Genomic DNA, 23,738 nt, shown 5'->3' on the forward strand with positions numbered 1-23,738 from the left:
CCTTAGGGGGTCTACTTTCCAAAATGGTGTCACTTGTGGGGGGTTTCAATGTTTAGGCACATCAGTGGCTCTCCAAACGCAACATGGCGTCCCATCTCAATTCCTGTCAATTTTGCATTGAAAAGTCAAACAGCGCTCCTTCCCTTCCGAGCTCTCCCATCCGCCCAAACAGTGGTTTACCCCCACATATGGGGTATCAGCGTACTCAGGACAAATTGTACAACAACTTTTGGGGTCCAATTTCTTCTCTTACCCTTGGGAAAATAAAAAATTGGGGGCCGAAAGTTAATTTTTGTGAAAAAATATGATTTTTTATTTTTACGGTTCTACATTATAAACTTCTGTGAAGCACTTGGTGGGTCAAAGTGCTCACCACGAATCTAGATAAGTTCCTTAAGGGGTCTACTTTCCAAAATGGTGTCACTTGTGGGGGGTTTCAATGTTTAGGCACATCAGGGGCTCTCCAAACGCAACATGGCGTCCCATCTCAATTCCAGTCAATTTTGCATTGAAAAGTCAAATGGCGCTCCTTCGCTTCCGAGCTCTGCCATGCGCCCAAACAGTGGTTTACCCCCACATGTGGGGTATTGTCGTGCTCAGGACAATTTGTACAACAATGTTTGGGGTCTATTTTCTCCTGTTACCCTTGGTAAAATTAAACAAATTGGAGCTGAATTAAATTTTTTGTGAAAAAAAGTTAAATGTTCATTTTTATTTAAACATTCAAAAAATTCCTGTGAAGCAGCAGAAGGGTTAATAAACTTCTTGAATATGGTTTTGAGCACCTTGAGGGGTGTAGTTTTTAGAATGGTGTCACACTTGGGTATTTTCTATCATATAGACCCCTCAAAATGACTTCAAATGAGATGTGGTCCCTAAAATAAAATGGTGTTGTAGAAATGAGAAATTGCTGGTCAACTTTTAACCCTTATAACTCCCTAACTGCACGGGACGCCGGGGCTGCGCGGGTTCATTGAACCCAGGCGGAATCACCGCATCGTATTCATAGACTGTGTCTCCGCAAGATAGACATGCTGCGGTCTATAAAGAAGTGCCGCATGTGCGTATACAGAGATCCGCCACCTGCGTCTTTGTACGCTTAGTGGAGACGGGATTTCATAAAATCCTCTCCACTATGCTGTAACATCTGGAGGCTGCGGATTGGACGCTGCGACTGTACGCAGCACCCAAACTGCAGCAAATATGCCACGTGGAAACATACCCTAATAGTTTATATAGGTCAGTGTATACAGGTCAAATGTGGAGACAGATTCCCTTGAAGTATGTTATGGCATATTGATGGTCAATATTAAGGTTTTAACCAGTTAGAAGAGGCAATCATGTGTGTCCAGATCTAGAATACCCTAAAAATATCGTACTGCAGTTACATACAGGAAATCCAGTGTGACAGCCGAAGCCAAGACGGCAGGAAGTCGTCACTACAGTGAATAAATGCAATGTGTAATACGCATGCGCTCAAAATAAGAAGCACGCTTGGAACGCAAGCCATCACACTCAAGTACTGCGCATGCGTTAAGGTCAGTCATAAGCGGAAGCCGGGCTGTGACATTGCCTGTCACCTCCCACAATCCTCTGCGTAGAGACAAGGTCAGGATTGTGACAGTAAGATGGCCGGTCATATGCGGCTGTTTCAGGGAGGTCTGAGGAACCTCGTGTACGTGCAGATGCGCCGCTCTTCTGATCAGGTAATGGCGGCTGCGTCTGAGTGACGGGTTGGGCTGGAAGGGGACGAGGGCACCATCACTTGCTTGTCGGAGAGGTTTGTAGTCAGGCCTGGTACGGGGCAGAACCCATTGGAGTGGCAGGTGGGGTTATGTAGTTATGGGCTGGCACCGCACTGGTGGGGACGTTCTGGTAATGATGTGCAGGTGCGGGTCATAATGGGAACTACTACTCCCCTCTGGGCATGCTGGGAGTAGTAGTCAGCTTCTCTCCTGGTTCATCCTTAGCATGGCGCTGTCTGGGGGGGGGATACTGCTCCCTGCATGGCGCTGTCTGGGGGGGGGAGAGAGGGATACTGCTCCCTGCATGGCGCTGTCTGGGGGGGGGGGGGGGAGGGATACTGCTCCCTGCATGGCGCTGTCTGGGGGGGGATACTGCTCCCTGCATGGCGCTGTCTGGGGGGGGATACTGCTCCCTGCATGGCGCTGTCTGGGGGGGGGATACTGCTCCCTGCATGGCGCTGTCTGGGGGGGAGGGATACTGCTCCCTGCATGGCGCTGTCTGGGGAGGGGGATACTGCTCCCTGCATGGCGCTGTCTGGGGAGGGGGATACTGCTCCCTGCATGGCGCTGTCTGGGGGGGGGGGGGATACTGCTCCCTGCATGGCGCTGTCTGGGGGGGGGGGGGGATACTGCTCCCTGCATGGCGCTGTCTGGGGGGGGGGATACTGCTCCCTGCATGGCGCTGTCTGGGGGGGGGGATACTGCTCCCTGCATGGCGCTGTCTGGGGGGGGGGGAGGGATACTGCTCCCTGCATGGCGCTGTCTGGGGGGGGGGGGAGGGATACTGCTCCCTGCATGGCGCTGTCTGGGGGGGGGGATACTGCTCCCTGCATGGCGCTGTCTGGGGGGGGGGGGATACTGCTCCCTGCATGGCGCTGTCTGGGGGGGGGGGGAGGGATACTGCTCCCTGCATGGCGCTGTCTGGGGGGGGGGGGGAGGGATACTGCTCCCTGCATGGCGCTGTCTGGGGGGGGGGGGGAGGGATACTGCTCCCTGCATGGCGCTGTCTGGGGATACTGCTCCCTGCATGGCGCTGTCTGGGGGGGGGGATACTGCTCCCTGCATGGCGCTGTCTGGGGGGGGGGGATACTGCTCCCTGCATGGCGCTGTCTGGGGGGGGGGGGGAGGGATACTGCTCCCTGCATGGCGCTGTCTGGGGATACTGCTCCCTGCATGGCGCTGTCTGGGGGGGGGATACTGCTCCCTGCATGGCGCTGTCTGGGGGGGGGATACTGCTCCCTGCATGGCGCTGTCTGGGGGGGAGGGATACTGCTCCCTGCATGGCGCTGTCTGGGGAGGGGGATACTGCTCCCTGCATGGCGCTGTCTGGGGGGGGGGATACTGCTCCCTGCATGGCGCTGTCTGGGGGGGGGGGAGGGATACTGCTCCCTGCATGGCGCTGTCTGGGGGGGAGGGATACTGCTCCCTGCATGGCGCTGTCTGGGGAGGGGGATACTGCTCCCTGCATGGCGCTGTCTGGGGAGGGGGGATACTGCTCCCTGCATGGCGCTGTCTGGGGGGGGGGGATACTGCTCCCTGCATGGCGCTGTCTGGGGGGGGGATACTGCTCCCTGCATGGCGCTGTCTGGGGGGGGGGGATACTGCTCCCTGCATGGCGCTGTCTGGGGGGGGGGGAGGGATACTGCTCCCTGCATGGCGCTGTCTGGGGGGGGGGAGGGATACTGCTCCCTGCATGGCGCTGTCTGGGGGGGGATACTGCTCCCTGCATGGCGCTGTCTGGGGGGGGGGATACTGCTCCCTGCATGGCGCTGTCTGGGGGGGAGGGATACTGCTCCCTGCATGGCGCTGTCTGGGGAGGGGGATACTGCTCCCTGCATGGCGCTGTCTGGGGAGGGGGATACTGCTCCCTGCATGGCGCTGTCTGGGGGGGGGGATACTGCTCCCTGCATGGCGCTGTCTGGGGGGGGATACTGCTCCCTGCATGGCGCTGTCTGGGGGGGGGGATACTGCTCCCTGCATGGCGCTGTCTGGGGGGGGGGAGGGATACTGCTCCCTGCATGGCGCTGTCTGGGGGGGGGGGGGAGGGATACTGCTCCCTGCATGGCGCTGTCTGGGGGGGGATACTGCTCCCTGCATGGCGCTGTCTGGGGGGGGGATACTGCTCCCTGCATGGCGCTGTCTGGGGGGGAGGGATACTGCTCCCTGCATGGCGCTGTCTGGGGAGGGGGATACTGCTCCCTGCATGGCGCTGTCTGGGGGGGGGGATACTGCTCCCTGCATGGCGCTGTCTGGGGGGGGATACTGCTCCCTGCATGGCGCTGTCTGGGGGGGGGGATACTGCTCCCTGCATGGCGCTGTCTGGGGGGGGGGGGAGGGATACTGCTCCCTGCATGGCGCTGTCTGGGGAGGGGGATACTGCTCCCTGCATGGCGCTGTCTGGGGGGGGATACTGCTCCCTGCATGGCGCTGTCTGGGGGGGGGGGATACTGCTCCCTGCATGGCGCTGTCTGGGGGGGAGGGATACTGCTCCCTGCATGGCGCTGTCTGGGGAGGGGGATACTGCTCCCTGCATGGCGCTCTCTGGGGAGGGGGATACTGCTCCCTGCATGGCGCTGTCTGGGGGGGGGGGATACTGCTCCCTGCATGGCGCTGTCTGGGGGGGGGGATACTGCTCCCTGCATGGCGCTGTCTGGGGGGGGGAATACTGCTCCCTGCATGGCGCTGTCTGGGGGGGGGGATACTGCTCCCTGCATGGCGCTGTCTGGGGGGGGATACTGCTCCCTGCATGGCGCTGTCTGGGGGGGGGATACTGCTCCCTGCATGGCGCTGTCTGGGGGGGGGGGGGAGGGATACTGCTCCCTGCATGGCGCTGTCTGGGGGGGGGGGGAGGGATACTGCTCCCTGCATGGCGCTGTCTGGGGGGGGGGGAGGGATACTGCTGCCTGCATGGCGCTGTCTGGGGATACTGCTCCCTGCATGGCGCTGTCTGGGGGGGGGGGATACTGCTCCCTGCATGGCGCTGTCTGGGGGGGAGGGATACTGCTCCCTGCATGGCGCTGTCTGGGGAGGGGGATACTGCTCCCTGCATGGCGCTGTCTGGGGGGGGGATACTGCTCCCTGCATGGCGCTGTCTGGGGGGGGGATACTGCTCCCTGCATGGCGCTGTCTGGGGGGGGGGGGAGGGATACTGCTCCCTGCATGGCGCTGTCTGGGGGGGGGGGAGGGATACTGCTCCCTGCATGGCGCTGTCTGGGGAGGGGGATACTGCTCCCTGCATGGCGCTGTCTGGGGAGGGGGATACTGCTCCCTGCATGGCGCTGTCTGGGGGGGGGGGGATACTGCTCCCTGCATGGCGCTGTCTGGGGGGGGGGATACTGCTCCCTGCATGGCGCTGTCTGGGGGGGGGGGATACTGCTCCCTGCATGGCGCTGTCTGGGGGGGGGGGGGGAGGGATACTGCTCCCTGCATGGTGCTGTCTGGGGGGGGGGGAGGGATACTGCTCCCTGCATGGCGCTGTCTGGGGGGGGGGGGGGAGGGATACTGCTCCCTGCATGGCGCTGTCTGGGGATACTGCTCCCTGCATGGCGCTGTCTGGGGGGGGGATACTGCTCCCTGCATGGCGCTGTCTGGGGGGGGGATACTGCTCCCTGCATGGCGCTGTCTGGGGGGGAGGGATACTGCTCCCTGCATGGCGCTGTCTGGGGAGGGGGATACTGCTCCCTGCATGGCGCTGTCTGGGGGGGGGGATACTGCTCCCTGCATGGCGCTGTCTGGGGGGGGGGGGGAGGGATACTGCTCCCTGCATGGCGCTGTCTGGGGGGGAGGGATACTGCTCCCTGCATGGCGCTGTCTGGGGAGGGGGATACTGCTCCCTGCATGGCGCTGTCTGGGGAGGGGGGATACTGCTCCCTGCATGGCGCTGTCTGGGGGGGGGGGGGATACTGCTCCCTGCATGGCGCTGTCTGGGGGGGGATACTGCTCCCTGCATGGCGCTGTCTGGGGGGGGGGATACTGCTCCCTGCATGGCGCTGTCTGGGGGGGGGGAGGGATACTGCTCCCTGCATGGCGCTGTCTGGGGGGGGGAGGGATACTGCTCCCTGCATGGCGCTGTCTGGGGGGGGGATACTGCTCCCTGCATGGCGCTGTCTGGGGGGGGGGATACTGCTCCCTGCATGGCGCTGTCTGGGGGGGGGGATACTGCTCCCTGCATGGCGCTGTCTGGGGGGGGGGAGGGATACTGCTCCCTGCATGGCGCTGTCTGGGGAGGGGGATACTGCTCCCTGCATGGCGCTGTCTGGGGGGGGGGATACTGCTCCCTGCATGGCGCTGTCTGGGGGGGGGATACTGCTCCCTGCATGGCGCTGTCTGGGGGGGGGGATACTGCTCCCTGCATGGCGCTGTCTGGGGGGGGGGGAGGGATACTGCTCCCTGCATGGCGCTGTCTGGGGAGGGGGATACTGCTCCCTGCATGGCGCTGTCTGGGGGGGGATACTGCTCCCTGCATGGCGCTGTCTGGGGGGGGGGATACTGCTCCCTGCATGGCGCTGTCTGGGGGGGAGGGATACTGCTCCCTGCATGGCGCTGTCTGGGGAGGGGGATACTGCTCCCTGCATGGCGCTCTCTGGGGAGGGGGATACTGCTCCCTGCATGGCGCTGTCTGGGGGGGGGATACTGCTCCCTGCATGGCGCTGTCTGGGGGGGGGGGATACTGCTCCCTGCATGGCGCTGTCTGGGGGGGGGATACTGCTCCCTGCATGGCGCTGTCTGGGGGGGGGGGGATACTGCTCCCTGCATGGCGCTGTCTGGGGGGGGGGGAGGGATACTGCTCCCTGCATGGCGCTGTCTGGGGGGGGGGGAGGGATACTGCTCCCTGCATGGCGCTGTCTGGGGGGGGGGGGAGGGATACTGCTCCCTGCATGGCGCTGTCTGGGGATACTGCTCCCTGCATGGCGCTGTCTGGGGGGGGGATACTGCTCCCTGCATGGCGCTGTCTGGGGGGGAGGGATACTGCTCCCTGCATGGCGCTGTCTGGGGAGGGGGATACTGCTCCCTGCATGGCGCTGTCTGGGGGGGAGGGATACTGCTCCCTGCATGGCGCTGTCTGGGGAGGGGGATACTGCTCCCTGCATGGCGCTGTCTGGGGGGGGGATACTGCTCCCTGCATGGCGCTGTCTGGGGGGGGATACTGCTCCCTGCATGGCGCTGTCTGGGGGGGGGGGAGGGATACTGCTCCCTGCATGGCGCTGTCTGGGGAGGGGGATACTGCTCCCTGCATGGCGCTGTCTGGGGAGGGGGGATACTGCTCCCTGCATGGCGCTGTCTGGGGGGGGGGGGATACTGCTCCCTGCATGGCGCTGTCTGGGGGGGGATACTGCTCCCTGCATGGCGCTGTCTGGGGGGGGGGATACTGCTCCCTGCATGGCGCTGTCTGGGGGGGGGGAGGGATACTGCTCCCTGCATGGCGCTGTCTGGGGGGGGGAGGGATACTGCTCCCTGCATGGCGCTGTCTGGGGGGGGATACTGCTCCCTGCATGGCGCTGTCTGGGGGGGGGGATACTGCTCCCTGCATGGCGCTGTCTGGGGGGGGGGATACTGCTCCCTGCATGGCGCTGTCTGGGGGGGGGGAGGGATACTGCTCCCTGCATGGCGCTGTCTGGGGAGGGGGATACTGCTCCCTGCATGGCGCTGTCTGGGGGGGGGGATACTGCTCCCTGCATGGCGCTGTCTGGGGGGGGGATACTGCTCCCTGCATGGCGCTGTCTGGGGGGGGGGATACTGCTCCCTGCATGGCGCTGTCTGGGGGGGGGGGGAGGGATACTGCTCCCTGCATGGCGCTGTCTGGGGAGGGGGATACTGCTCCCTGCATGGCGCTGTCTGGGGGGGGATACTGCTCCCTGCATGGCGCTGTCTGGGGGGGGGGATACTGCTCCCTGCATGGCGCTGTCTGGGGGGGAGGGATACTGCTCCCTGCATGGCGCTGTCTGGGGAGGGGGATACTGCTCCCTGCATGGCGCTCTCTGGGGAGGGGGATACTGCTCCCTGCATGGCGCTGTCTGGGGGGGGGGGATACTGCTCCCTGCATGGCGCTGTCTGGGGGGGGGGATACTGCTCCCTGCATGGCGCTGTCTGGGGGGGGGGGGATACTGCTCCCTGCATGGCGCTGTCTGGGGGGGGGGGGAGGGATACTGCTCCCTGCATGGCGCTGTCTGGGGGGGGGGGAGGGATACTGCTCCCTGCATGGCGCTGTCTGGGGGGGGGGGGAGGGATACTGCTCCCTGCATGGCGCTGTCTGGGGGATACTGCTCCCTGCATGGCGCTGTCTGGGGGGGGGATACGCTCCCTGCATGGCGCTGTCTGGGGGGGGGGATACTGCTCCCTGCATGGCGCTGTCTGGGGGGGAGGGATACTGCTCCCTGCATGGCGCTGTCTGGGGAGGGGGATACTGCTCCCTGCATGGCGCTGTCTGGGGGGGAGGGATACTGCTCCCTGCATGGCGCTGTCTGGGGAGGGGGATACTGCTCCCTGCATGGCGCTGTCTGGGGGGGGGATACTGCTCCCTGCATGGCGCTGTCTGGGGGGGGGATACTGCTCCCTGCATGGCGCTGTCTGGGGGGGGGGGGAGGGATACTGCTCCCTGCATGGCGCTGTCTGGGGGGGGGGAGGGATACTGCTCCCTGCATGGCGCTGTCTGGGGGGGGGGGGAGGGATACTGCTCCCTGCATGGCGCTGTCTGGGGGGGGGGGAGGGATACTGCTCCCTGCATGGCGCTGTCTGGGGAGGGGGATACTGCTCCCTGCATGGCGCTGTCTGGGGAGGGGGATACTGCTCCCTGCATGGCGCTGTCTGGGGGGGGGGGATACTGCTCCCTGCATGGCGCTGTCTGGGGGGGGATACTGCTCCCTGCATGGCGCTGTCTGGGGGGGGGGGATACTGCTCCCTGCATGGCGCTGTCTGGGGGGGGGGGAGGGATACTGCTCCCTGCATGGCGCTGTCTGGGGGGGGGGGAGGGATACTGCTCCCTGCATGGCGCTGTCTGGGGGGGGGGGAGGGATACTGCTCCCTGCATGGCGCTGTCTGGGGGGGGATACTGCTCCCTGCATGGCGCTGTCTGGGGGGGGGGGGATACTGCTCCCTGCATGGCGCTGTCTGGGGGGGAGGGATACTGCTCCCTGCATGGCGCTGTCTGGGGAGGGGGATACTGCTCCCTGCATGGCGCTGTCTGGGGAGGGGGATACTGCTCCCTGCATGGCGCTGTCTGGGGGGGGGGGGATACTGCTCCCTGCATGGCGCTGTCTGGGGGGGGGGATACTGCTCCCTGCATGGCGCTGTCTGGGGGGGGGGGGATACTGCTCCCTGCATGGCGCTGTCTGGGGGGGGGGGGGGAGGGATACTGCTCCCTGCATGGCGCTGTCTGGGGGGGGGGGGGAGGGATACTGCTCCCTGCATGGCGCTGTCTGGGGGGGGGGGAGGGATACTGCTCCCTGCATGGCGCTGTCTGGGGATACTGCTCCCTGCATGGCGCTGTCTGGGGGGGGGGATACTGCTCCCTGCATGGCGCTGTCTGGGGGGGGATACTGCTCCCTGCATGGCGCTGGCTGGGGGGGAGGGATACTGCTCCCTGCATGGCGCTGTCTGGGGGGGGGATACTGCTCCCTGCATGGCGCTGTCTGGGGGGGGGATACTGCTCCCTGCATGGCGCTGTCTGGGGGGGGGGATACTGCTCCCTGCATGGCGCTGTCTGGGGGGGGGATACTGCTCCCTGCATGGCGCTGTCTGGGGGGGGGGGGGAAGGATACTGCTCCCTGCATGGCGCTGTCTGGGGGGGGGGGAGGGATACTGCTCCCTGCATGGCGCTGTCTGGGGGGGGGATACTGCTCCCTGCATGGCGCTGTCTGGGGGGGAGGGATACTGCTCCCTGCATGGCGCTGTCTGGGGAGGGGGATACTGCTCCCTGCATGGCGCTGTCTGGGGAGGGGGGATACTGCTCCCTGCATGGCGCTGTCTGGGGGGGGGGATACTGCTCCCTGCATGGCGCTGTCTGGGGGGGGATACTGCTCCCTGCATGGCGCTGTCTGGGGGGGGGATACTGCTCCCTGCATGGCGCTGTCTGGGGGGGGGGAGGGATACTGCTCCCTGCATGGCGCTGTCTGGGGGGGGGGGGGGAGGGATACTGCTCCCTGTATGGCGCTGTCTGGGGGGGGATACTGCTCCCTGCATGGCGCTGTCTGGGGGGGGGGATACTGCTCCCTGCATGGCGCTGTCTGGGGGGGAGGGATACTGCTCCCTGCATGGCGCTGTCTGGGGAGGGGGATACTGCTCCCTGCATGGCGCTGTCTGGGGAGGGGGAAACTGCTCCCTGCATGGCGCTGTCTGGGGGGGGGGGATACTGCTCCCTGCATGGCGCTGTCTGGGGGGGGATACTGCTCCCTGCATGGCGCTGTCTGGGGGGGGGGATACTGCTCCCTGCATGGCGCTGTCTGGGGGGGGGAGGGATACTGCTCCCTGCATGGCGCTGTCTGGGTGGGGGGGAGGGATACTGCTCCCTGCATGGCGCTGTCTGGGGGGGGGATACTGCTCCCTGCATGGCGCTGTCTGGGGGGGGATACTGCTCCCTGCATGGCGCTGTCTGGGGGGGAGGGATACTGCTCCCTGCATGGCGCTGTCTGGGGAGGGGGATACTGCTCCCTGCATGGCGCTGTCTGGGGGGGGGGGGGATACTGCTCCCTGCATGGCGCTGTCTGGGGGGGGGGGATACTGCTCCCTGCATGGCGCTGTCTGGGGGGGGGGGATACTGCTCCCTGCATGGCGCTGTCTGGGGGGGGGGGGAGGGATACTGCTCCCTGCATGGCGCTGTCTGGGGAGGGGGATACTGCTCCCTGCATGGCGCTGTCTGGGGGGGGATACTGCTCCCTGCATGGCGCTGTTTGGGGGGGGGGGGATACTGCTCCCTGCATGGCGCTGTCTGGGGGGGAGGGATACTGCTCCCTGCATGGCGCTGTCTGGGGAGGGGGATACTGCTCCCTGCATGGCGCTGTCTGGGGAGGGGGATACTGCTCCCTGCATGGCGCTGTCTGGGGGGGGGGGGGATACTGCTCCCTGCATGGCGCTGTCTGGGGGGGGGGATACTGCTCCCTGCATGGCGCTGTCTGGGGGGGGGGATACTGCTCCCTGCATGGCGCTGTCTGGGGGGGGGAGGGATACTGCTCCCTGCATGGCGCTGTCTGGGGGGGGGGGGGGAGGGATACTGCTCCCTGCATGGCGCTGTCTGGGGGGGGGGAGGGATACTGCTCCCTGCATGGCGCTGTCTGGGGATACTGCTCCCTGCATGGCGCTGTCTGGGGGGGGGATACTGCTCCCTGCATGGCGCTGTCTGGGGGGGAGGGATACTGCTCCCTGCATGGCGCTGTCTGGGGAGGGGGATACTGCTCCCTGCATGGCGCTGTCTGGGGGGGGGATACTGCTCCCTGCATGGCGCTGTCTGGGGGGGGGATACTGCTCCCTGCATGGCGCTGTCTGGGGGGGGGGGAGGGATACTGCTCCCTGCATGGCGCTGTCTGGGGGGGGGATACTGCTCCCTGCATGGCGCTGTCTGGGGGGGAGGGATACTGCTCCCTGCATGGCGCTGTCTGGGGAGGGGGATACTGCTCCCTGCATGGCGCTGTCTGGGGAGGGGGATACTGCTCCCTGCATGGCGCTGTCTGGGGGGGGGGGGGGATACTGCTCCCTGCATGGCGCTGTCTGGGGGGGGGGGGGGATACTGCTCCCTGCATGGCGCTGTCTGGGGGGGGGGATATTGCTCCCTGCATGGCGCTGTCTGGGGGGGGGGATACTGCTCCCTGCATGGCGCTGTCTGGGGGGGGGGGGAGGGATACTGCTCCCTGCATGGCGCTGTCTGGGGGGGGGGAGGGATACTGCTCCCTGCATGGCGCTGTCTGGGGGGGGGGAGGGATACTGCTCCCTGCATGGCGCTGTCTGGGGATACTGCTCCCTGCATGGCGCTGTCTGGGGGGGGGGATACTGCTGTCTGGGGGGGAGGGATACTGCTCCCTGCATGGCGCTGTCTGGGGGGGGATACTGCTCCCTGCATGGCGCTGTCTGGGGGGGAGGGATACTGCTCCCTGCATGGCGCTGTCTGGGGGGGGGGGAGGGATACTGCTCCCTGCATGGCGCTGTCTGGGGATACTGCTCCCTGCATGGCGCTGTCTGGGGATACTGCTCCCTGCATGGCGCTGTCTGGGGGGGGGAGGGATACTGCTCCCTGCATGGCGCTGTCTGGGGGGGGGGGAGGGATACTGCTCCCTGCATGGCGCTGTCTGGGGATACTGCTCCCTGCATGGCGCTGTCTGGGGGGGGGAGGGATACTGCTCCCTGCATGGCGCTGTCTGGGGGGGGAGGGATACTGCTCCCTGCATGGCGCTGTCTGGGGGGGGGGGAGGGATACTGCTCCCTGCATGGCGCTGTCTGGGGGGGGGGGGGAGATACTGCTCCCTGCATGGCGCTGTCTGGGGGGGGGGATACTGCTCCCTGCATGGCGCTGTCTGGGGGGGAGGGGGATACTGCATGTGGCGGTTGTTGCCTCTCCCCCTGTCAGTGCTGGTTTATGGCCGCCCCATTCTAGCTGTACATTTTACTCCCAAACTGCCAGTTTCCTTCTGTGGATTTTTCCCCACTACCTACTTGCATCAGCAATAAGTGAAGTCTAGTGAGACCGAGGGAGCGTGGCTGATTAGTGATGCCGTAGGGCTTACCGGGGCCTCTAGCATGGGGCACCTGGATAGCCGGGGACTGTGTGTGCTAACCCCCCTCATGGAGAGACTTATTTCATGTATCTGCCTCTGTAGACTACATACTGCATGTTTAACCACTTGAAATGTGTGAAATTCAGGGCTTAAAAAGAATATTAAAAAAAAAAAAGCTGCTAAGATGCCAGTTTGCTTGTCTTACAGAGGCCTATGTAAACCGAAATGGGACATATAAAGTGGTTTGAGAAAAGAAAAAAAGCCTTGTTATGGCTCCATTACTTTATACAGTATTTATTTCCTCTGTTCAATCTGATGCCCGTTGTGTGAAGAGGAGCCAAGCACTGAATGGGGGGATCGTTCTGATGCCATCTGTGACGCTGCCTCTCTATTCTCAGCTAGGCGAGTTGGGTAAAGGAGCAGGAAAAGGTGGCGGTGGAGGAGGATCCGTGAGAGAAGCTGGAGGAGCTTTCGGTAAACGTCAGGCTGCTGAGGAAGAGCGATATTTCAGGTAACTTGGTGTTTATCACAAGTGTATGTAAACCTGGTGGGGACATAAAGCTGGTGACCTGGGTGGAGTGCTGATTTGTGACTACTCCATAGAAGGGGCTGACCCCTCCATGCACGTTCCTTCCTGTGTAAGGTAACTGGAGCAAAGACCCAGAGAACCGCCATTAGAGGATTAGGGCACATGGCCAACAACAGGTATATTAGTAAGTTATGTAAATAACTATTCACAGCTAATTTATGAAGATTTTTTTTCTTTTCTTGGGATCACTTTAAATAGTGGAATTTACAGTTTTATGACTTTACTGACCTGGTCCTTCACACCAGGCACTGACTTCATTACAAGACAGTCTAGCCCTTTCACTGGAGTTTATCTCCTGCTGTAGGTACTAAGAAATGTACTCAGGCTTAACCCCTTAGTGACATCCGACGTAGACATACAGGTCCTTCTCAAAAAATTAGCATATAGTGTTAAATTTCATTATTTACCATAATGTAATGATTACAATTAAACTTTCATATATTATAGATTCATTATCCACCAACTGAAATTTGTCAGGTCTTTTATTGTTTTAATACTGATGATTTTGGCATACAACTCCTGATAACCCAAAAAACCTGTCTCAATAAATTAGCATATTTCACCCATCCAATCAAATAAAAGTGTTTTTTAATAACAAACAAAAAAACCATCAAATAATAATGTTCAGTTATGCACTCAATACTTGGTCGGGAATCCTTTGGCAGAAATGACTGCTTCAATGCGGCGTGGCATGGAGGCAATCAGCCTGTGACACTGCTGAGATGTTATGGAGGCCCAGGATGCTTCAATAGCGGCCTTAAGCTCATCCAGAGTGTTGGGTCTTGCGTCTCTCAACTTTCTCTTCACAATATCCCACAGATTCTCTATGGGGTTCAGGTCAGGAGAGTTGGCAGGCCAATTGAGCACAGTAATACCATGGTCAGTAAACCATTTACCAGTGGTTTTGGCACTGTGAGCAGGTGCCAGGTCGTGCTGAAAAATGAAATCTTCATCTCCATAAAGCATTTCAGCCGATGGAAGCATGAAGTGCTCCAAAATCTCCTGATAGCTAGCTGCATTGACCCTGCCCTTGATGAAACACAGTGGACCAACACCAGCAGCTGACATGGCACCCCACACCATCACTGACTGTGGGTACTTGACACTGGACTTCAGGCATTTTGGCATTTCCTTCTCCCCAGTCTTCCTCCAGACTCTGGCACCTTGATTTCCGAATGACATGCAAAATTTGCTTTCATCAGAAAAAAGTACTTGGGACCACTTAGCAACAGTCCAGTGCTGCTTCTCTGTAGCCCAGGTCAGGCGCCTCTGCCGCTGTTTATGGTTCAAAAGTGGCTTTACCTGGGGAATGCGGCACCTGTAGCCCATTTCCTGTGCACGGTGGCTCTGGATGTTTCCACACCAGACTCAGTCCACTGCTTCCTCAGGTTCCCCAAGGTCTGGAATCGGTCCTTCTCCACAATCTTCCTCAGGGTCCGGTCTCCTCTTCTCGTTGTACAGCGTTTTCTGCCACATTGTTTCCTTCCAACAGACTTACCATTGAGGTGCCTTGATACAGCACTCTGGGAACAGCCTATTTGTTGAGAAATTTCTTTCTGGGTCTTACCCTCTTGCTTGAGGGTGTCAATGATGGCCTTCTTGACATCTGTCAGGTCGCTAGTCTTACCCATGATGGGGGTTTTGAGTAATGAACCAGGCAGGGAGTTTATAAAAGCCTCAGGTATCTTTTGCATGTGTTTAGAGTTAATTAGTTGATTCAGAAGATTAGGGTAATAGGTCGTTTAGAGAACCTTTTCTTGATATGCTAATTTATTGAGACAGGTTTTTTGGGTTATCAGGAGTTGTATGCCAAAATCATCAGTATTAAAACAATAAAAGACCTGACAAATTTCAGTTGGTGGATAATGAATCTATAATATATGAAAGTTTAATTGTAATCATTACATTATGGTAAATAATGAAATTTAACACTATATGCTAATTTTTTGAGAAGGACCTGTACAGCACAAGTCGGGAGCGGGTGTATGGAGTTGGCTCATGGGAAGAGTCCACCAATATCTGAGTGATTTGCTGTGATATATATCGGCAGGATTTACCCCTATCAGCTGTGGGTGGAACAGAAATTTTCTCGCTACTGTCAGTCTGTTGAAGACCTCTATACCTGTCGTCATCATGTAGCTCAATTGAAACCCAGCCTGTGTCTAGGCTTCAAACGAGATTGACCTCCTTTTTTTTTTTTTTTTTTTTTTTTTTTGTTTTGTTTTGTTTGTTCTTTCCTATATACAGATCTAAAATAGATAGATACACTGTGTGCAGAATTATTAGGCAAGTTGTATTTTGATCACATGATACTTTTTATACATGTTGTCCTACTCCAAGCTGTTCAGGCTTGACAGCCAGCTACCAATTAAGTAAATCAGGTGATGTGCATCTCTGTAATGAGGAGGGGTGTTGTTTAATGACATCAACACCCTATATAAGGTGTGCTTAATTATTAGGCAACTTCCTTTCCTTTGGCAAAATGGGTCAGAAGAGAGATTTGACGGACTCTGAAAAGTCCAAAATTGTGAGATGTCTTGCAGAGGGATGCAGAAGTCTTGAAATTGCCAAACTTTTGAAGCGTGATCACCGAACAATCAAGCGTTTCATGGCAAATGGCCAACAGGGTCACAAGAAGCATGTTGGTAAAAAAAAAGCGCAAAATAACTGCCTATGAATTGAGGAAAATCAAGCGTGAAGCTGCCAAGATGCCATTTGCCACCAGTTTTGCCATATTTCAGAGCTGTAACATTACTGGAGTAACAAAAAGCACAAGGTGTGCAATACTCAGAGACATGGCCAAGGTAAGGAAGGCTGAAAAATGACCACCTTTGAACAAGAAACATAAGAGAAAACATCAAGACTGGGCCAAGAAATATCTTAAGACTGACTTTTCAAAGGTTTTCTGGACTGATGAAATGAGTGTCTCTTGATGGGCCAGAGGCTGGATCAGTAAAGGGCAGAGAGCTCCACTCCAACTCAGACGCCAGCAAGGTGGAGGTGGGGTACTGGTATGGGCTGGTATCATCAAAGATGAACTTGTGGGACCTTTTCTGGTTGAGGGTGGAGTGAAGCTCAACTCTCAGACCTGCTACCAGGACCTGGATGATAACTTCTTCAAGCAGTGGTACAGGAAGAAGTCGGTATCGTTCAAGAAAAACATGATTTTCATGCATGACAATGCTCCATCACATGCCTTCAACTACTCCACACCGTGACTGGCCAGTAAAGGTCTCAAAGAAAAAATAATGACTTGGCCCCCATGTACACCTGACCTGAACCCCATAGAGAGCCTGTGGTCCCTCATAAAATGTGAGATCTACAGGGAGGGAAAACAGTACACCTCTCGGAATAGTGTCTGGGAGGCTGTGGTGGCTGCTGCACGCAATATTGATCGTAAACAGATCAAGCAACTGACAGAATCTATGGATGGAAGGCTGCTGAGTGTCATCATAAAGAAAGATGGCTATAATGGTCACTAATTTTTTGGAGTTTTTGTTTTTGCATGTCAGAAATGTTTATTTCTAAATTTTGTGCAGCGATATTGGTTTACCTGGTGAAAATAAACAAGTGAGATGGGAATATATTTGGTTTTTATTAAGTTGCTTAATAATACTGCACAGTAATAGTTACCTGCACAAACAGATATCCTCCTAAGACAGCCAAATCTAAAAAAACCCCACTCCAACTGCCAAAAATATTAAGCTTTGATATTTGAGTCTTTTGTGTTGATTGAGAACATAGCTGATGATCAATAATAAAAAAAAAATAATCCTCTAAAATACAACTTGCCTAATAATTCTGCACACAGTGTATGTATCTATAATAGACATGCGTGTATGTATATACATACACACTCACTCACTCTAGATGGTAGCCCGATTCTAACGCATCGGGTATTCTAGAATATGCATGTCCACGTAGTATATTGCCCAGCCATGTAGTATATTGCTCATTTACATAGTATATTGCCCAGCCACGTAGTATATTGCTCATTTACATAGTATATTGCCCAACCACGTAGTATATTGCTCATTTACATAGTATATTGCCCAGCCACGTATATATTGCCCAGCGTCATAGTATATTGCCCAGCCACGTATTGCCCAGCCACATAGTTTATAGCAGAGCCACGTAGTATATTGCCCAGCACAGAGGCACGTAGTATAGACTTAAAAAAAAAAAAAAAACATATACTCACCTATAGTCCGTTTAAGTCCTGCTATACTCACCCTCCGCCGCCTTTCTCGCTCCTCTCCACGCTCCTGGGACCGCTCCATTGCAAGCGGCAGCTTGCGGTCCCGTCTCAGGGCTGGTGTGAGCAGTACCTATGATGATGTCGCGGTCACATGACCGACCGTGACGTCACGGCAGGTCTTTGTCCCACACCAGCCCTGAGACGGGAGTGGAACCTGCCGCATGCAATGGAGCGGTCCCAGGAGCGTGGAGAGGAGCGAGAAAGGCGGCAGAGGGTGAGTATAGCAGGTTTTTTATTTATTTATTTATTTTACTTTTAACATGACATATTTTTACTCTTGATGCCGCCTAGGCAGCATCAATAGTAAAAGGTTGGGGACACAGGGTTAATAGCATTAACCCTGTGTTAGCGGTGACCGGAGGGGAGTATGGAGCCTGCGGGGAGCGGAGCGCCGGGGACAGTGACTGCGGGGAGCAGGCGCCGGCCACTGACTGCAGGGAGTATGGAGCGGCCATTTTCTTCCGGACTGTGCCCGTCGCTGATTGGTCGTGGCTGTTTTGCGACTTGGATTCCCATGATAGACAGAGGCCAGGACCAATGAATATCCGTGACAGAAGGACAGACAGACGGAAGTACCCCTTAGACATATATACAGGTCCTTCTCAAAAAATTAGCATATAGTGTTAAATTTCATTATTTACCATAATGTAATGATTACAATTAAACTTTCATATATTATAGATTCATTATCCACCAACTGAAATTTGTCAGGTCTTTTATTGTTTTAATACTGATGATTTTGGCATACAACTCCTGATAACCCAAAAAACCTGTCTCAATAAATTAGCATATCAAGAAAAGGTTCTCTAAACGACCTATTACCCTAATCTTCTGAATCAACTAATTAACTCTAAACACATGCAAAAGATACCTGAGGCTTTTATAAACTCCCTGCCTGGTTCATTACTCAAAACCCCCATCATGGGTAAGACTAGCGACCTGACAGATGTCAAGAAGGCCATCATTGACACCCTCAAGCAAGAGGGTAAGACCCAGAAAGAAATTTCTCAACAAATAGGCTGTTCCCAGAGTGCTGTATCAAGGCACCTCAATGGTAAGTCTGTTGGAAGGAAACAATGTGGCAGAAAACGCTGTACAACGAGAAGAGGAGACCGGACCCTGAGGAAGATTGTGGAGAAGGACCGATTCCAGACCTTGAGGAACCTGAGGAAGCAGTGGACTGAGTCTGGTGTGGAAACATCCAGAGCCACCGTGCACAGGCGTGTGCAGGAAATGAGCTACAGGTGCCGCATTCCCCAGGTAAAGCCACTTTTGAGCTACAGAGAAGCAGCACTGGACTGTTGCTAAGTGGTCCCAAGTACTTTTTTCTGATGAAAGCAAATTTTGCATGTCATTCGGAAATCAAGGTGCCAGAGTCTGGAGGAAGACTGGGGAGAAGGAAATGCCAAAATGCCTGAAGTCCAGTGTCAAGTACCCACAGTCAGTGATGGTGTGGGGTGCCATGTCAGCTGCTGGTGTTGGTCCACTGTGTTTCATCAAGGGCAGGGTCAATACAGCTAGCTATCAGGAGATTTTGGAGCACTTCATGCTTCCATCGGCTGAAATGCTTTATGGAGATGAAGATTTCATTTTTCAGCACGACCTGGCACCTGCTCACAGTGCCAAAACCACTGGTAAATGGTTTACTGACCATGGTATTACTGTGCTCAATTGGCCTGCCAACTCTCCTGACCTGAACCCCATAGAGAATCTGTGGGATATTGTGAAGAGAAAGTTGAGAGACGCAAGACCCAACACTCTGGATGAGCTTAAGGCCGCTATTGAAGCATCCTGGGCCTCCATAACATCTCAGCAGTGTCACAGGCTGATTGCCTCCATGCCACGCCGCATTGAAGCAGTCATTTCTGCCAAAGGATTCCCGACCAAGTATTGAGTGCATAACTGAACATTATTATTTGATGGTTTTTTTGTTTGTTATTAAAAACACTTTTATTTGATTGGATGGGTGAAATATGCTAATTTATTGAGACAGGTTTTTTGGGTTATCAGGAGTTGTATGCCAAAATCATCAGTATTAAAACAATAAAAGACCTGACAAATTTCAGTTGGTGGATAATGAATCTATAATATATGAAAGTTTAATTGTAATCATTACATTGTGGTAAATAATGAAATTTAACACTATATGCTAATTTTTTGAGAAGGACCTGTGTGTGTGTGTGTATATATATATATATATATATATATATATATATATATATATATATATATATATATATATATATATATATATATATATATATATTCTCTCTCATAATTGTGAACATCTCGATTAAATATCGATGCGAATACTTTTCTGCCCGATGATGACAAAAGTATTCCCTGAGAATACTTTTGTCATCATAAGGCAGAAAAGTATTCACATCAGGGTGGATTTGATTTAAATCTAACTGATTTAAATCACGATTTAGATCACTAGTCAGTAAGGCTTGATTTAAATCAGTGATTTAAATCAAAGTTTCTACCTAAACTAGTTCTTGCTACTTTAACATGCAAGTAGATGAAGATTTTTAGAATCACTTTTTATATTACTTTTTTTCTCCCCAGTTTAATGGGTTAATCATTCATATTTGGACACCACTGTTCTGTTGTACTTAGGAAGGAGAAAAATAATCCTGACCTTAATAACAATTTAAATAGATTTATTCAACTGAAACAATAACAACATTACAGCATAAGTTATTTGCTTAAACAAACATCCATGTTTGTTAACTAATTTGGCTAAACAAAATATATATATTATAAGAAACTTAGACTGTCAGCCCAGCCGACACATGAAAAACTTAAATACTACTGTCCCTGCTGTCCTCTGTAGCTCACTTGTCGTCAGCTTCATCATCATCTTCTTCTTTGTTCCTATTCATAATCTGGAAAAGAAAAAGAAGCTTTCCTGCTTTATTGGGTCCCAACCGATTTCTCAATTTAGAATGAATGAGTCCAAAGGAAGAGAATATTCTTTCAACGCCTGCAGAAGAAGCTACTGCTGTTAAAAGTGAAATCATTACTTGGAACAGTCTCTAAATCCAAGCGCTTAAGTGACTTCCACCAGTTTACTGGTGTGACCTTCCTTAAAATATCTTCAGCAAACATATATTTCTTGAATGGTTCCCCCCTTAGCTCTGAAGTTTATTATAGTTGGCATTAAAGATGGATGAGTGCTGGATACCCATGTCATAGCTAACTCCTCTTCCTCAGCACTTAGGTTTTGACCCTGATATTGGATATTGACAATATTTGCCAAAAAAATAAGCTGGAGTCAGTGCTTGTCCGATTCCTTTGTTTACTGCTTGTAATTTAATTCTGTCCATGTGTAGTTCTGTTTTTAAGTGTTCACTCAGTTCCTTCCAAATTTCAACAGCATCCGCAATAAAACAGCTATTTTTCTGTATTTTGTTTAAAGCATGAGAGATGGGTTTCAGGAAGCTCAGTATATGTTCAACATTTCTCTTAAGCCCAATGTTGAGGATTTTGGCCGTGACAGTGCCATCTCTTTTATCTCGATTTTCTTCAGTGTCATCAGAATAGGCCAGTTTTTGATATACTGCTCAAAACAGTCCACCACAGAGTTCCATCTAACATCTTGTGGGAGCGTTAGCTTGGTTCCACCCATCCTTTTCAGAGCTGCTGCAGCAAAATGATTATTACGGAAGTATTTAGCAATTTCAACAACATTAGCCTTTATTTCTGGAATACTTAAATCTTTGGCTAAGAGGTGCAGCAAATGAGCACTGCAACCATATGTTATTAGCAGCTTTGTATTCCCTCCCTGCTCTCCTAAATCTCTTCTCATCTTGGATACGTTTGCAGCATTGTCAGTGACCAAACTGCGTACTAGACATTTGAATTTTTGTTCACATGTCGTTATTGCTTTTACTGCCACTTCTTGTAAGTATTCTGCTGTGTGCATTTCCTGACATATCAGTTGTTTGTTTACCTTCTTCTGTTATACAAGCACATACAATAGGATCATTGTGGACAATACTCCACCCATCAATACTTAGGTTAACAATTTTACCCTCCAGAGCTGTTGCACATTGCTCCATTTCTCTGTCATACACTTGATCCAGCAGTTTCCCTGCAACATCAGCTCTGCTGGGTGGACTGTATCCTGGTCTCAATGCCTGAACCATATTAATGAAATGTGGGTTCTCAGTCAGATGGAAAGAAGAGTTCGTTGCATAAATAAACTTGGCAATTTTTTCATCAATCAACTCTTTTTCTAATCTGCTAGTTCTTATCACAAACCTATCTATGGTGGTTCCAGGAGGTAAAGGATTTTTCTTCCTTTTGGGTGATGGTGATATGTGGCTGTGGGTGTCTGATGCTGCTGCTAATGAAGCACTATCCTGGATGGATAACTCTGAAACTGTAGAACAGGATGATGGTGATCTTGGAGGTGGATAGTTTCCACAATCCACAAATTCCCCTAAACAAAAAAACCCTGTTGTTTGCATCTTTTGCTAGCACTTGCGGATTGCTGCAGACGTTTTTTCAAACTGAGTGTTTTTGGTTTTGCCGTTCTCTTTTGTGTCTTCGGGTTTCTTGGTGGTGTGTGAACGTGTTCTTGCAGACTTGTTCACTGTGCAGGTGGCCCATGTGTTCCTGTTTCCATGATTGTTCTCTTGTGTCTACAAGACTGGGGAGTTCCACCACTCCTCTTGGGCTAGCTGCACAAAAGCTGTTCTGCCCTGTATGCACACATGGATTTTTCCTCTCTGAACCCTGTTCACACAGGTAATATACAGATGATCAGGTTTTTAAATACATCAGATAGGGATTGCATACATTAGTTAGGACTGCTCTGATATGGGTATACCGTGAAGATTGGTAGAGCAGCTTAGTATACATTTTTTGCAAAAAACGTATCAGCCAAATACCCTGTTGTTTGCATCTTTTGCTAGCACTTGCGGATTGCTGCAGACGTTTTTTCAAACTGAGTGTTTTTGGTTTTGCCGTTCTCTTTTGTGTCTTCGGGTATTTTATTGTTTATACAATTTCTGCTTATTGTACACAACACATCACTGCCCCTGCCCCAAAAGGAATATTTGTTTTTCTTCATAACTGTACCAAATGACAGTAACATGCAGTAATAATAAGAAATATAACTTTTCTCACACATGACAGTTCAGTCTTTAGAAATAGGATTCAATAAAAATGTTTACCAACCTGAAGATCCTGCCTGTTCAGAAGTGTTTCTTCGGTCATCTTCATCACCGCACTTCTCATGATGTTGCCTCATTCGCGCCACCAGGCCTTGCATCTTTGTTGCATCGTTTGCATTTTGCACGCATGCCTGCCTTACCGATAGGTGAAGGAGCTTCATTAAAATATTCCCAAACTGGGTCTCTTTTACGGCCTGCTGCCATTATAAGGAAAGAATGTAATAAACCTCAGATCGTACACACAAACAGATCCAGACTTGTCTGTCTGTGGCTATGCTGCAGTATTGTGCTCAAAGTTTCACTTTCATTTTCTTGTCTGTTTGCCCTTCCTCCTCCTCACACTTAGATTCACATTCTTCTTGTGTTGTGCAGATCTATTCCACTCCAAACAATCAAACATATTGTCTAACTTCTTGGACTTGGCACTGAAGGGGTTGATTCTGTATTCATAGGTTTGTAGAACAATAGGATTAAGGTCTTTTTCTCAACTCTGTTCATGTTGTAACATTTTTGCCGTGAAGAAGAGGCTGGGACCTCTGCGTAGTCAAATTCAGTTTTGAGAACTGCGTAAGTAAAGCGAGCGTCTGTTATAATAGAGGAGAGAAACTGCCCACTAATCCTACAGAAACCTCCGGAAGAGCATGGCATTGTGAATGTTACACATATACAGCCTTTATTCTACTGAGTTAAACAACTCAGCTTTATATCATGATGGAAGAACCTTTGGATGGTAAAATATTTTCCTCAAAAAGCAGTTTATTGAAAAAAATCCGATTTAAATAAAAAAAAAAATCCTTTTTTTTTTTTTTTTTTTTTTTTTAAACATTGATTTTTATCCACCCTGATTCACATCAATTTTTCTGGCTAACATGGTACCACAATATAACTTGTTGTTGTACATCACTCCATTAAATATAAAAAAAAAAAAAAAATGCACATGTAGTATCTCCAAGTCTGTGAGAGTCTGACATATTATTTTTATTTATTTATTTTTTCGTCCAACAACTAAAAAAGAAAAAAAAAACAGTGGACAAGATTGAGTTAGTCGTACTCATACTGATGAGAATAATACCAAGTCATTTTTACTACACCATGTACACCATAAAATCAGTTCCCAAAAAACCTGTCAATTTCTTTTTGTTTCGCAATTTCACCACACTTGGAATTTGTTTTCCTATTTTCCAGTACACTATGAAGTAAAATAAATGGTGTCATTCAAAAATGCAACTCTTCCTGGGGAAAAAAGCAAGCCCTCATATGTCT

The 23,738-nt window shown here is 53.4% G+C and overlaps 1 protein-coding gene across 1 annotated transcript in view; it reads left to right on the forward strand.

Moving 5' to 3' along the window:
• The first annotated feature begins 1,546 nt into the window (after nt 1-1,546).
• The window catches only part of ATP5IF1 (ATP synthase inhibitory factor subunit 1), a 28,917-nt gene continuing 6,725 nt past the window's right edge, over nt 1,547-23,738 (forward strand). Inside the window, exons 1-2 of the mRNA XM_069756802.1 lie at nt 1,547-1,706; nt 12,844-12,956. Coding sequence (XP_069612903.1) covers nt 1,629-1,706; nt 12,844-12,956 — 191 coding nt within the window. The 5' untranslated portion in view covers nt 1,547-1,628. The remainder of the gene's footprint in view (nt 1,707-12,843; nt 12,957-23,738) is intronic.

This window comes from Ranitomeya imitator, chromosome 3, assembly GCF_032444005.1.
Source record: "Ranitomeya imitator isolate aRanImi1 chromosome 3, aRanImi1.pri, whole genome shotgun sequence".
In the NCBI taxonomy this organism is placed as follows: domain Eukaryota; kingdom Metazoa; phylum Chordata; class Amphibia; order Anura; family Dendrobatidae; genus Ranitomeya; species Ranitomeya imitator.